The sequence below is a fragment of the Oncorhynchus keta genome, chromosome 8 (genome assembly GCF_023373465.1).
Source record: "Oncorhynchus keta strain PuntledgeMale-10-30-2019 chromosome 8, Oket_V2, whole genome shotgun sequence".
Taxonomy (NCBI): Eukaryota; Metazoa; Chordata; class Actinopteri; order Salmoniformes; family Salmonidae; genus Oncorhynchus; species Oncorhynchus keta.
The window spans coordinates 43598967-43613050 of record NC_068428.1 but is presented as its reverse complement, the minus strand read 5'-3'; the positions used below and the strand labels follow the sequence as shown (position 1 = coordinate 43613050).

Below are 14084 nucleotides of genomic sequence, written 5' to 3'. Positions count from 1 at the left end.
AACCAGACAGTAGGGTAACACTGCCCCCTGGTGTTGTGTTGGTAGAGAGATCAGCATCCCAGACAGTAGGGTAACACTGCCCCCTGGTGTTGGAGTAGATCAGCATCCCCGACAGTAGGGTAACACTGCCCCCTGGTGTTGGTAAGTAGATCAGCATCCCAGAGGGAAACTGCCCCTGGTGTTGGTAAGTAGATCAGCATCCCAGGTAGGGTAACAATGCCCCTGGTGTGTGTTGGTAGATAGATCAGCATCCCAGACAGTAGGGTAACAATGCCCCCTGGTGTTGTGTTGGTAGAAATCAGCATCCCAGTGGAAGTGTGTGTTGTTAGAAGATGCATCCCAGTGGTAACACTGCCCCCTGGTGTTGGTAGAAATGCATCCCAGATTTTGGAACTGCCCCCTGGTGTTGGAGAAATGCATCCCAGACAGTGGTAAAGGTGAGGAGAGTAATCAGCATCCCAGTGTAACACTGCCCCCTGGTGTTGGTAAGTAGAATCATGCATCCCAGACAGTAGGGTAACAATGCCCCCTGGTGTTGTGTTGGTGAGTAGATCAGCATCCCAGAAGTAGGGTAACACTTCCCCCTGGTGTTGGTAAGTAGATCAGCATCCCAGACAGTAGAAATGCCCCCAGTGTTGTGTGATAGAGAGATCAGCATCCCAGTGTAACAAGGTGAGGAGAAATCAGCATCCCTCAGTGGTTAACTGCCCCCTGGTGTTGTGAGAAAGTGATCAGCATCCCAGAAGTAGGGTAACAATGCCCCCTGGTGTTGTGTTAGTGGATCAGCATCCCAGAGGAGTAACAATGCCCCCTGGTGTTGGTAGAGTAGAATCAGCATATGAGACAGTAGGACAACACTGCCCCTGGTGAGGAGAAATCAGCTTCCCAGACAGTGGTTACAGTGTTGGTAGAGAAATCAGCATCCCAGACAGTGGAATTTCCCCCTGGTGTTGTGTTGGAGAAATGCATCCCAGACAGTGGTAACAATGCCCCTGGTGTTGTGTTGGTAGAAATCAGCATCCCAGAGAGTAGGGTAAAAATGCCCCCTGGTGTTGGTAGAAATCAGCATCCCAGACAGTAGGGTAACAATGCCCCCTGGTGTTGGTAGAGTAAGCATCCCAGACAGTGGAACACTGCCCCCTGGTGTTGAGAGTAAAAACCAGCATCTCAGACAGTAGGGTAACACTGCCCCCTGGTGTTGGAGAGAATCAGCATCCCAGACAGTAGGGTAACACTGCCCCCTGGTGTTGGTAGAAATCAGCATCCCAGTAGGGTAAACTGCCCCTGGTGTTGGTGAGGAGAGTAGAATCAGCATCCCAGACAGTAGGGTAACACTGCCCCCTGGTGTTGTGTTGGTAGAGTAGATCAGCATCCCAGACAGTAGGGTAACAATGCCCCTGGTGTTGTGTTGGTAGAGTAGATCAGCATCCCAGTGGTAACAATGCCCCCTGGTGTTGGTAGAGTAGAATCAGCATATGAGACAGTAGGACAAACTGCCCCCTGGTGAGGAGAAATCAGCATCCCAGACAGTAGGGTAAAGTGTGAGGAGATCAGCATCCCAGACAGTAGGACAACACTGCCCCCTGGTGTTGGTAGAAGATCAGCATCACAGTGAACTGCCCCTGGTGTTGGTAGAGTAGATCAGCATCCCAGACTAGGGTTCAGTGGTGTTGTGTTGGGAGAAATGCTCCCAGTGGTAAAGGTGAGGAGAAATGCATCCCAGACAGTGGTAAACTGCCCCCTGGTGAGGAGAAATGCATCCCAGTAGGGAAGTGTGAGGAGAAATGTCCTGTATTTGTCTTCTGGAAGGTGACCAAACTGAATTTACTACCTATCTGAGGCAAGATGAGAGATATGTGCATGTTATCTTCACTGTGGAAGTTTGTCTGCCTGTCTGAAAATGCTCAATAACACAACAGTGGAAGGTTTGAGGAGAAATTCACCTGTTAGAGGTTGATATTGTTTTGTGAGGAGAAATTTATCAGTGTTTGAAGGTGTGTTTGGAGAAATGCTCTCAGTGGAAAGAACTTTGGAATACAGTGTACATTTCTAACGTGAATTGTTTAAAAGGAGAAACCTGTCAGTGGAAAATATAATAAATGAGTTTGCTATTTCTCTTGTAGATTGTGAGAAAATTGTCAGATATTCTGCAGTTATTTCTGTGAACATTAGGAGAAATGCTCTCAGTGGAAGACAATACATTTTTATTGTTTCATTAGAAGGCTAATACAAATTTAGTTGTCTAATTGCCTGATCCCTTGGAGTGGTCCAATATGGGTTAAATTCCAATTCAAATCAATCAATGAAAGTGTTTTGAATAAAAATGCTCTAAACTTGAAGGTTTTGAAATAATTCACTTCTCTCTTCTATTTATTGAGAAATCATTGAGAACAAACACAATTTTTTAAAAATTGGAGTTTAAATTCCTGAGTGAGGTGCCCAATTCAAAATGACCCCAATACAGTGGAAGGTGAGACAGAACCATAACAATCTTACCAGGGGAAGGTAAAATACTGTTATGGAAGGAACTGAGGATTAAATGCCACAGTGAAGTCAAGCTAAAGTAGCTTATTATCATTATCCTTGTAAAATACATTTCCATAAAATGTGCCAAAACATAACATAGACCTCTGCCTAAGGCGGGACATAAAAGACAATCATTTCAGAGACACAAACACAAAAGGTGAGGAGAACTCATAGATAGCACACCAGTGAAGGTAAAGGAGAAATGCCACAGGGAAGAATGAAATGTTGAAGAAGAGAAAAACATCAGTGGAAGGTGAGGAGAAATGCTCTCAGTGAAGGTGAGGAGAAATGCTCTCAGTGGAAGGTGAGGAGAAATGCTCTCAGTGGAAGGTGAGGAGAAATGCTCTCAGTGGAAGGTGAGGAGAAATGCTCTCAGTGAAGGTGAGGAGAAATGCTCTCAGTGGAAGGTGAGGAGAAATGCTCTCAGTGGAAGGTAAGGAGAAATGCTCTCAGTGAAGGTGAGGAGAAATGCTCTCAGTGGAAGGTGAGGAGAAATGCTCTCAGTGGAAGGGGAGAAATGCTCTCAGTGGAAGGTGAGGAGAAATGCTCTCAGTGAAGGTGAGGAGAAATGCTCTCAGTGGAAGGTGAGGAGAAATGCTCTCAGTGGAAGGTGAGGAGAAATGCTCTCAGTGGAAGGTGAGGAGAAATGCTCTCAGTGGAAGGTGAGGAGAAATGCTCTCAGTGGAAGGTGAGGAGAAATGCTCTCAGTGGAAGGTGAGGAGAAATGCTCTCAGTGGAAGGTGAGGAGAAATGCTCTCAGTGAAGGTGAGGAGAAATGCTCTCAGTGAAGGTGAGGAGAAATGCTCTCAGTGGAAGGTGAGGAGAAATGCTCTCAGTGGAAGGTGAGGAGAAATGCTCTCAGTGAAGGTGAGGAGAAATGCTCTCAGTGGAAGGTGAGGAGAAATGCTCTCAGTGAAGGTGAGGAGAAATGCTCTCAGTGGAAGGTGAGGAGAAATGCTCTCAGTGAAGGTGAGGAGAAATGCTCTCAGTGAAGGTGAGGAGAAATGCTCTCAGTGAAGGTGAGGAGAAATGCTCTCAGTGGAAGGTGAGGAGAAATGCTCTCAGTGGAAGGTGAGGAGAAATGCTCTCAGTGAAGGTGAGGAGAAATGCTCTCAGTGGAAGGTGAGGAGAAATGCTCTCAGTGGAAGGTGAGGAGAAATGCTCTCAGTGAAGGTGAGGAGAAATGCTCTCAGTGGAAGGTGAGGAGAAATGCTCTCAGTGGAAGGTGAGGAGAAATGCTCTCAGTGGAAGGTGAGGAGAAATGCTCTCAGTGGAAGGTGAGGAGAAATGCTCTCAGTGAAGGTGAGGAGAAATGCTCTCAGTGAAGGTGAGGAGAAATGCTCTCAGTGAAGGTGAGGAGAAATGCTATCAGTGAAGGTGAGGAGAAATGCTCTCAGTGGAAGGTGAGGAGAAATGGTCTCAGTGGAAGGTGAGGAGAAATGCTCTCAGTGAAGGTGAGGAGAAATGCTCTCAGTGAAGGTGAGGAGAAATGCTCTCAGTGAAGGTGAGGAGAAATGCTCTCAGTGGAAGGTGAGGAGAAATGCTCTCAGTGGAAGGTGAGGAGAAATGCTCTCAGTGGAAGGTGAGGAGAAATGCTCTCAGTGGAAGGTGAGGAGAAATGCTCTCAGTGGAAGGTGAGGAGAAATGCTCTCAGTGGAAGGTGAGGAGAAATGCTCTCAGTGAAGGTGAGGAGAAATGCTCTCAGTGGAAGGTGAGGAGAAATGCTCTCAGTGGAAGGTGAGGAGAAATGCTCTCAGTGGAAGGTGAGGAGAAATGCTCTCAGTGAAGGTGAGGAGAAATGCTCTCAGTGAAGGTGAGGAGAAATGCTCTCAGTGGAAGGTGAGGAGAAATGCTCTCAGTGGAAGGTGAGGAGAAATGCTCTCAGTGGAAGGTGAGGAGAAATGCTCTCAGTGAAGGTGAGGAGAAATGCTCTCAGTGAAGGTGAGGAGAAATGCTCTCAGTGAAGGTGAGGAGAAATGCTCTCAGTGAAGGTGAGGAGAAATGCTCTCAGTGGAAGGTGAGGAGAAATGCTCTCAGTGGAAGGTGAGGAGAAATGCTCTCAGTGGAAGGTGAGGAGAAATGCTCTCAGTGGAAGGTGAGGAGAAATGCTCTCAGTGGAAGGTGAGGAGAAATGCTCTCAGTGGAAGGTGAGGAGAAATGCTCTCAGTGGAAGGTGAGGAGAAATGCTATCAGTGGAAGGTGAGGAGAAATGCTCTCAGTGAAGGTGAGGAGAAATGCTCTCAGTGAAGGTGAGGAGAAATGCTCTCAGTGGAAGGTGAGGAGAAATGCTCTCAGTGGAAGGTGAGGAGAAATGCTCTCAGTGGAAGGTGAGGAGAAATGCTCTCAGTGGAAGGTGAGGAGAAATGCTCTCAGTGGAAGGTGAGGAGAAATGCTCTCAGTGAAGGTGAGGAGAAATGCTCTCAGTGAAGGTGAGGAGAAATGCTCTCAGTGGAAGGTGAGGAGAAATGCTCTCAGTGAAGGTGAGGAGAAATGCTCTCAGTGGAAGGTGAGGAGAAATGCTCTCAGTGAAGGTGAGGAGAAATGCTCTCAGTGAAGGTGAGGAGAAATGCTCTCAGTGGAAGGTGAGGAGAAATGCTCTCAGTGAAGGTGAGGAGAAATGCTCTCAGTGAAGGTGAGGAGAAATGCTCTCAGTGGAAGGTGAGGAGAAATGCTCTCAGTGGAAGGTGAGGAGAAATGCTCTCAGTGGAAGGTGAGGAGAAATGCTCTCAGTGAAGGTGAGGAGAAATGCTCTCAGTGGAAGGTGAGGAGAAATGCTCTCAGTGGAAGGTGAGGAGAAATGCTCTCAGTGGAAGGTGAGGAGAAATGCTCTCAGTGAAGGTGAGGAGAAATGCTCTCAGTGAAGGTGAGGAGAAATGCTCTCAGTGGAAGGTGAGGAGAAATGCTCTCAGTGAAGGTGAGGAGAAATGCTCTCAGTGGAAGGTGAGGAGAAATGCTCTCAGTGGAAGGTGAGGAGAAATGCTCTCAGTGGAAGGTGAGGAGAAATGCTCTCAGTGGAAGGTGAGGAGAAATGCTCTCAGTGGAAGGTGAGGAGAAATGCTCTCAGTGGAAGGTGAGGAGAAATGCTCTCAGTGGAAGGTGAGGAGAAATGCTCTCAGTGGAAGGTGAGGAGAAATGCTCTCAGTGGAAGGTGAGGAGAAATGCTCTCAGTGAAGGTGAGGAGAAATGCTCTCAGTGGAAGGTGAGGAGAAATGCTCTCAGTGGAAGGTGAGGAGAAATGCTCTCAGTGAAGGTGAGGAGAAATGCTCTCAGTGGAAGGTGAGGAGAAATGCTCTCAGTGGAAGGTGAGGAGAAATGCTCTCAGTGAAGGTGAGGAGAAATGCTCTCAGTGGAAGGTGAGGAGAAATGCTCTCAGTGGAAGGTGAGGAGAAATGCTCTCAGTGAAGGTGAGGAGAAATGCTCTCAGTGGAAGGTGAGGAGAAATGCTCTCAGTGGAAGGTGAGGAGAAATGCTCTCAGTGGAAGGTGAGGAGAAATGCTCTCAGTGAAGGTGAGGAGAAATGCTCTCAGTGGAAGGTGAGGAGAAATGCTCTCAGTGGAAGGTGAGGAGAAATGCTCTCAGTGGAAGGTGTGTAGAGATGCTCTCAGTGGAAGGTGGAAGGAACCTGGGGACAGATCGGTTTCCTGTATAGAAGAAGAATCCTGGATGGAGAGCAGTTAAGGGTTAGTTAGGCTAGTAGGATATGAAGCTAGCCCGATAGTACCGTACAGACCAGGCTGGTAGGAAATGAAGCTAGCCCACTAGTACCATACAGACCAGGGAAGTAGGATATGAAGCTAGCCTGCTAGTACTATTCAGACCAGGCTCGTAGGATATGAAGCTAGCCCGCTAGTACTATTCAGACCAGGCTAGTAGGATATGAAGCAAGCCCGATAGTACCGTACAGACCATACTAGTAGGATATGAAGCTAGCCCGCTAGTACTATTCAGACCAGGCTAGTAGGATATGATGCAAGCCCGATAGTACCGTACAGACCATACTAGTAGGATATGAAGCTAGCCCGCTAGTACTATTCAGACCAGGCTAGTAGGATATGAAGCTAGCCCTATAGTACCGTACAAACCATACTAGTAGGATATGAAGCTAGCCCGCTAGTACTATTCAGACCAGGCTAGTAGGATATGAAGCTAGCCCTATAGTACCGTACAGACCATACTAGTAGGATATGAAGCTAGCCCGCTAGTACTATTCAGACCAGGCTAGTAGGATATGAAGCTAGCCCTATAGTACCGTACAGACCAGGGAAGTAGGATATGAAGCTAGCCCGCTAGTACTATTCAGACCAGGCTAGTAGGATATGAAGCTAGCCCTATAGTACCATACAGACCATACTAGTAGGATATGAAGCTAGCCCTATAGTACCGTACAGACCAGGGAAGTAGGATATGAAGCTAGCCCTATAGTACCATACAGACCAGGCTAGTAGGATATGAAGCTAGCCCTATAGTACCATACAGACCAGGCTAGTAGGATATGAAGCTAGCCCTATAGTACCGTACAGACCAGGGAAGTAGGATATGAAGCTAGCCCTATAGTACTATTCAGATCACACCAGGCTAGTAGGATATGAAGCTAGCCCTATAGTACCGTACAGACCAGGCTAGTAGGATATGAACCTAGCCCACTAGTACCATACAGACCAGGCTAGTAGGATATGAAGCTAGCCCTATAGTACCGTACAGACCAGGCTAGTAGGATATGAAGCTAGCCCTATAGTACCGTACAGACCAGGCTAGTAGGATATGAAGCTAGCCCTATAGTACCGTACAGACCAGGCTAGTAGGATATGATGCTAGCCCACTAGTCCCGTACAGACCAGGCTAGTAGGATATGAAGCTAGCCCTATAGTACCATACAGACCAGGCTAGTAGGATATGAAGCTAGCCCTATAGTACCGTACAGACCAGGGAAGTAGGATATGAAGCTAGCCCTATAGTACTATTCAGATCACACCAGGCTAGTAGGATATGAAGCTAGCCCTATAGTACCGTACAGACCATACTAGTAGGATATGAAGCTAGCCCGCTAGTACTATTCAGATCACACCAGGCCAGTCAAAGTTTGTTCTTAGAAATATTGTATGGCGCATACTTTGGACCCAAATGTTACCCAGGGCAACTAGCCAGAGCCCATCCCTGTGTATAGCTAACTCCTATGGTTGTTGCCATGCTACACAGCACAAACAGGTCTGGGACGGAAGAACATTGGTAGGCCTACCACATAACACAGTCTAACCTACTAGCTACTAGCACCACCATCGCACACTGACGTACTTCTCAGGTCAACGTATAAAAAAACAGAACTATATTCCTCGAGGGGAAAATAAACAAGGTAGAAAAAAAGGAAGTTGTTGTTGGTGATGGCTTTTACAGGCCCTGATCCTGATCTCTCTTCTTCAGTCTCTTTCTTTCATCATCCTTCGTTCACACACTCGTTTGGTCTGTGAAGCGCTGGCAGGCTTTCTTCCAGCGGCAGGCTGTGCACCACTGCTCCTTGTGCTCCACGCCGTACACCTTACGACACTTCTTAGCCTCCCCTCGTCCCTTCCTACAGGGATGATACACAAGAAACGTTTCAGCCTCCCCTCGTCCCTTCCTACAGGGATGATACACAAGAAATGTTTCAGCCTCCCCTCGTCCCTTCCTACAGGGATGATACAAAAGAAATGTTTCAGCCTCCCCTCGTCCCTTCCCACAGGGATGATACAAAAGAAACGTTTCAGCCTCCCCTCGTCCCTTCCTACAGGGAGGATACAGAAGAAACGTTTCAGCCTCCCCTCGTCCCTTCCTACAGGGATGATACACAAGAAACGTTTCAGCCTCCCCTCGTCCCTTCCTACAGGGATGATACACAAGAAATGTTTCAGCCTCCCCTCGTCCCTTCCTACAGGGAGGATACAGAAGAAACATTTCAGCCTCCCCTCGTCCCTTCCTACAGGGATGATACAGAAGAAACATTTCAGCCTCCCCTCGTCCCTTCCCACAGGGATGATACAGAAGAAACGTTTCAGCCTCCCCTCGTCCCTTCCTACAGGGAGGATACACAAGAAACATTTCAGCCTCCCCTCGTCCCTTCCTATGTCATGTGTAGTTCTAACCTGAAGGAGCAGTCATAGGTAGTTCTAACCTGAAGGAGCAGTCATAGGTAGTTCTAACCTGAAGGAGCAGTCGTAGTTCTAACCTGAAGGAGCAGTCATATGTAGTTCTAACTTGAAGGAGCAGTCATAGGTGGTTCTAACCTGAAGGAGCAGTCATAGGTAGTTCTGACCTGAAGGAGCAGTCATAGGTAGTTCTGACCTGAAGGAGCAGTCATAGGTAGTTCTGACCTGAAGGAGCAGTCATAGGTAGTTCTAACCTGAAGGAGCAGTCATAGGTGGTTCTAACCTGAAGGAGCAGTGAGAGCCCGACGGGGAGGCTGCTCTCAAGGTGGTTAGCCTGTTGGTGGCGCTGTTCTGTTGAAGCCACTGCTCTCCCACACTCACAGACCTGCAGCGACCCGTCACCACCTGTAGGGGGCAGGAGAGAAGGAGCAGAGGGGGAAGAGAAAAGCAAAGCATCTCTTAATAATAATAATAGTAATAAGAAATCATTAAATAGTCACTATTAATAGGCTCACATCTGCCTGTTATCCTACTGATGCTCTGACGTTAACCAGGACATAGATGTTAGCTAGATATCACAAGATATTCTCGTTCTGGAGAGACCTGGGAAGGAACGGCTGAGGTTGAGCCTAACCAGGAAGAGGAGAGCAGACGTACCTGGGGGTTGTGATGGCTGTGTTGGTTAGAGACGGTGAGAGGGGGAGGGGTCCAACAACAGGGGGCGGCCTGGAGGACAGGAAGACAACAACAGACCAGACATCTCTCAAACTCCCATACATTTATTTGACTGCAGTTCAAACTCTTTTCAAGATGGCTAGCTGTTGTTTCTAAACACAACGCATGAAACAATTCAACAACGCAACACTGCCTTGCCATACAAGACAAGTTGGTTGAAATGAGAAACAGAGAAACCAGCCTAAAACCATAAAAATGAATAAACAATCATGAACTGCAAATGATCTCAACATCCAAAGCACCGACCCTCTGCAGGTCATGGCAGACCCAGTACGCCCTAGAAAGCAGTGGCAATTGTTACTGAGTGGAATATATATGAAATGAAAAAGAGACCAGGGCCACCTACCTGATAGAGATGGTCTGTCTGTATCTGCCAGGAGGAGCTAGGGGCAGACTGGCTGAGAGGTCTGTGCTGGTATGGGGCTGACTCTGGACCTGAGCTGGGCCTGGAGCTCCCTGACCCCGAGGAGGTGATCTGGAGTCCGGAATCTGGATCAAGGCTTAGAGGGGAGCCACAGGATGCCCAGGGGACGTGAGGGGACGAAGCCGGGAGGGGGGCTGGGGGAAGAGGGGAGACGGGAGAGGGGTCTGGGGGAAGAGGGCGGACGGGAGAGGGGTCCGGGGGAAGAGGGGAAACGAGAGAGGGGTCTGCTGGAGCTTCACAGGAAATCTTTGTGTAGTAGAAGTCCTCCTCTCTTGGGGACTGCTCCGATCCACTGCTGTAGGTGTGTGCCGGGGTGTGGTGTGTGTGTGCGCCGGGGTGTGGTGTGTGTGTGTGCCGGGGTGTGGTGTGTGTGCCGGGGTGTGGTGTGTGTGTGTGCCGGGGTGTGGTGTGTGTGTGTGTGCCAGGGTGGGGTGTGTGTATGTGCCGGGGTGTGGTTTGCGCGTGTTAATTTGGAAGGGAGAGACAAAGAGAGGGAGACAGAGTAAGGTAACAATATAATTGGGCTACATGCATGTGTTTCTCTAACCAGATGGCTGAGAGGGAAACTCACCCCAGGTGCATCACACGGACATGTCTCTTCATCCCAACTGAAGACGTGAGCACCTTGCCACAGCTGGGCCACAGACATCTGTACGTTCCTCTGAAAGAACTCTGTGATCAGAGAGAGACCGGTAGAGGGAGAGAGAGAGAGAGAGAGAGAGAGAGAGAGAGAGAGAGAGAGGCAAAGAAAAAGAGATGGAAGGGAGAGAGAGAGAGAAAGAGAGACAGAGAGAGAGAGAAAGAGAGACAGAGAGAGAGAGAGAAAGAGAGACAGAGAGAGAGAGAAAGAGAGACAGAGAGAGAGAGAGAAAGAGAGAGAGAGAGAGAGAAAGAGAGACAGAGAGAGAGAGAAAGAGAGAAGAACAAAACAAACCTCATCAGCTACCTCACCGATTCTTCAACTGCCTTTTTCACTCTCTATCTTCATGGTGACAGCCTCCTCCCCCCTCACCTTTGACCTTGCGGCTGTCTGTAGCTCACCCCCCAGCTCCATATGCAGTCCTTCATCTGGGCGGCTGTCCATCTCGGCGACAGAAGGGGACAGAGCGGGACTAACGTTACCGTGGTCCCAGCTCCAGTAGCCACTGCTGCCGCTGTCCGAAAGCTCCCCGCCCCCACACTCCAAGTCTCCGCCCCCACACTCCATGTCTCCGCCCCCACACTCCATGTCTCCGCCCCCACACTCCATGTCTCCGCCCCTACACTCCATGTCTCCGCCCCATGATGATGAACCTAGAGAGACACAGCATGGTGGTCAGTATAGTTACTATATAACCATGTTAGAGACACAGCATGGTGGTCAGTATAGTCACTATATAACCATGTTAGAGAGACACAGCATGGTGGTCAGTATAGTTACTATATAACCATGTTAGAGACACAGCATGGTGGTCAGTATAGTCACTATATAACCATGTTAGAGACACAGCATGGTGGCCAGTATAGTCACTATATAACCATGTTAGAGAGACACAGCATGGTGGTCAGTATAGTTACTATATAACCATGTTAGAGACACAGCATGGTGGTCAGTATAGTCACTATATAACCATGTTAGAGACACAGCATGGTGGTCAGTATAGTCACTATATAACCATGTTAGAGACACAGCATGGTGGTCAGTATAGTCACTATATAACCATGTTAGAGACACAGCATGGTGGTCAGTATAGTCACTATATAACCATGTTAGAGACACAGCATGGTGGTCAGTATAGTCACTATATAACCATGTTAGAGACACAACATGGTGGTCAGTATAGTCACTATATAACCATGTTAGAGAGACAACATGGTGGTCAGTATAGTCACTATATAACCATGTTAGAGACACAGCATGGTGGTCAGTATAGTCACTATATAACCATGTTAGAGAGACAACATGGTGGTCAGTATAGTCACTATATAACCATGTTAGAGAGACACAGCATGGTGGTCAGTATAGTCACTATATAACCATGTTAGAGACACAGCATGGTGGTCAGTATAGTTACTATATAACCATGTTAGAGACACAGCATGGTGGTCAGTATAGTCACTATATAACCATGTTAGAGAGACACAGCATGGTGGTCAGTATAGTCACTATATAACCATGTTAGAGACACAGCATGGTGGTCAGTATAGTCACTATATAACCATGTTAGAGACACAGCATGGTGGTCAGTATAGTCACTATATAACCATGTTAGAGAGACAGCATGGTGGTCAGTATAGTTACTATATAACCATGTTAGAGAGACAGCATGGTGGTCAGTATAGTCACTATATAACCATGTTAGAGAGACAACATGGTGGTCAGTATAGTCACTATATAACCATGTTAGAGACACAGCATGGTGGTCAGTATAGTCACTATATAACCATGTTAGAGACACAGCATGGTGGTCAGTATAGTCACTATATAACCATGTTAGAGACACAGCATGGTGGTCAGTATAGTCACTATATAACCATGTTAGAGACACAGCATGGTGGTCAGTATAGTCACTATATAACCATGTTAGAGAGACACAGCATGGTGGTCAGTATAGTCACTATATAACCATGTTAGAGAGACAGCATGGTGGTCAGTATAGTCACTATATAACCATGTTAGAGACACAGCATGGTGGTCAGTATAGTCACTATATAACCATGTTAGAGACACAGCATGGTGGTCAGTATAGTTACTATATAACCATGTTAGAGACACAGCATGGTGGTCAGTATAGTCACTATATAACCATGTTAGAGACACAGCATGGTGGTCAGTATAGTCACTATATAACCATGTTAGAGACACAGCATGGTGGTCAGTATAGTCACTATATAACCATGTTAGAGACACAGCATGGTGGTCAGTATAGTCACTATATAACCATGTTAGAGACACAGCATGGTGGTCAGTATGGTCAGTTACTATATAACCATGTTAGAGACACAGCATGGTGGTCAGTATAGTCACTATATAACCATGTTAGAGAGACAGCATGGTGGTCAGTATAGTCACTATATAACCATGTTAGAGAGACAGCATGGTGGTCAGTATAGTCACTATATAACCATGTTAGAGACACAACATGGTGATCAGTATAGTCACTATATAACCATGTTAGAGACACAGCATGGTGGTCAGTATAGTCACTATATAACCATGTTAGAGACACAGCATGGTGGTCAGTATAGTCACTATATAACCATGTTAGAGAGACAACATGGTGGTCAGTATAGTCACTATATAACCATGTTAGAGACACAGCATGGTGATCAGTATAGTCACTATATAACCATGTTAGAGACACAGCATGGTGGTCAGTATAGTTACTATATAACCATGTTAGAGAGACAGCATGGTGGTCAGTATAGTTACTATATAACCATGTTAGAGACACAGCATGGTGGTCAGTATAGTCACTATATAACCATGTTAGAGACACAGCATGGTGATCAGTATAGTCACTATATAACCATGTTAGAGACACAGCATGGTGGTCAGTATAGTTACTATATAACCATGTTAGAGAGACAGCATGGTGGTCAGTATAGTCACTATATAACCATGTTAGAGAGACAGCATGGTGGTCAGTATAGTCACTATATAACCATGTTAGAGACACAGCATGGTGGTCAGTATAGACACTATATAACCATGTTAGAGAGACAGCATGGTGGTCAGTATAGTTACTATATAACCATGTTAGAGACACAGCATGGTGGTCAGTATAGTCACTATATAACCATGTTAGAGAGACAGCATGGTGGTCAGTATAGTCACTATATAACCATGTTAGAGACACAGCATGGTGGTCAGTATAGTCACTATATAACCATGTTAGAGAGACAGCATGGTGGTCAGTATAGCCACTATATAACCATGTTAGAGAGACAGCATGGTGGTCAGTATAGTCACTATATAACCATGTTAGAGAGACACAGCATGGTGGTCAGTATAGTCACTATATAACCATGTTAGAGACACAGCATGGTGGTCAGTATAGTCACTATATAACCATGTTAGAGACACAGCATGGTGGTCAGTATAGTCACTATATAACCATGTTAGAGAGACAGCATGGTGGTCAGTATAGTCACTATATAACCATGTTAGAGAGACAGGGGGGCTTCTGTTGGTGGTTACTATGTAGCCATGTTAGAGAGAGGGGGCTTCTGTTGGTGGTTACTATGTAGCCATGTTAGAGAGAGGGGGGCTTCTGTTGGTGGTTACTATGTAGCCATGT

The 14084-nt window shown here is 46.9% G+C and overlaps 1 protein-coding gene and 1 long non-coding RNA gene across 19 annotated transcripts in view; one reads left to right on the top strand and one right to left on the bottom strand.

Moving 5' to 3' along the window:
* Positions 1-2775: 2775 nt before the first annotated feature.
* Positions 2776-14084, top strand: part of LOC127931472 (uncharacterized) — a 66945-nt gene continuing 55636 nt past the window's right edge. For 7 of the 14 annotated variants that reach the window (XR_008141338.1, XR_008141340.1, XR_008141332.1 and 4 more), the window contains exons 1-6: positions 2776-2959; positions 3649-3903; positions 3956-4134; positions 4418-4569; positions 4982-5057; positions 5262-5440. This is a non-coding gene — a long non-coding RNA (uncharacterized LOC127931472). Of the gene's footprint in view, positions 3011-3266; positions 3546-3597; positions 3904-3955; positions 4135-4417; positions 4570-4981; positions 5134-5261; positions 5441-14084 lie in introns of all 14 variants that reach the window. The other 7 variants (XR_008141345.1, XR_008141337.1, XR_008141343.1 and 4 more) reach the window with 2 other exon arrangements.
* The window catches only part of znf395b (zinc finger protein 395b), an 81565-nt gene continuing 74949 nt past the window's right edge, over positions 7469-14084 (bottom strand). For 4 of the 5 annotated variants that reach the window (XM_052524332.1, XM_052524334.1, XM_052524331.1 and 1 more), the window contains exons 5-10: positions 10817-11097; positions 10376-10476; positions 9727-10099; positions 9303-9371; positions 8929-9050; positions 7469-8092 (exon numbers count right to left, since the gene is read on the bottom strand). In XM_052524332.1, the coding sequence (XP_052380292.1) occupies positions 7969-8092; positions 8929-9050; positions 9303-9371; positions 9727-10099; positions 10376-10476; positions 10817-11097 (1070 nt within the window). In that variant the 3' untranslated portion in view covers positions 7469-7968. The remainder of the gene's footprint in view (positions 8093-8928; positions 9051-9302; positions 9372-9726; positions 10100-10375; positions 10477-10816; positions 11098-14084) is intronic. The other variant, XM_052524335.1, reaches the window with a different exon arrangement.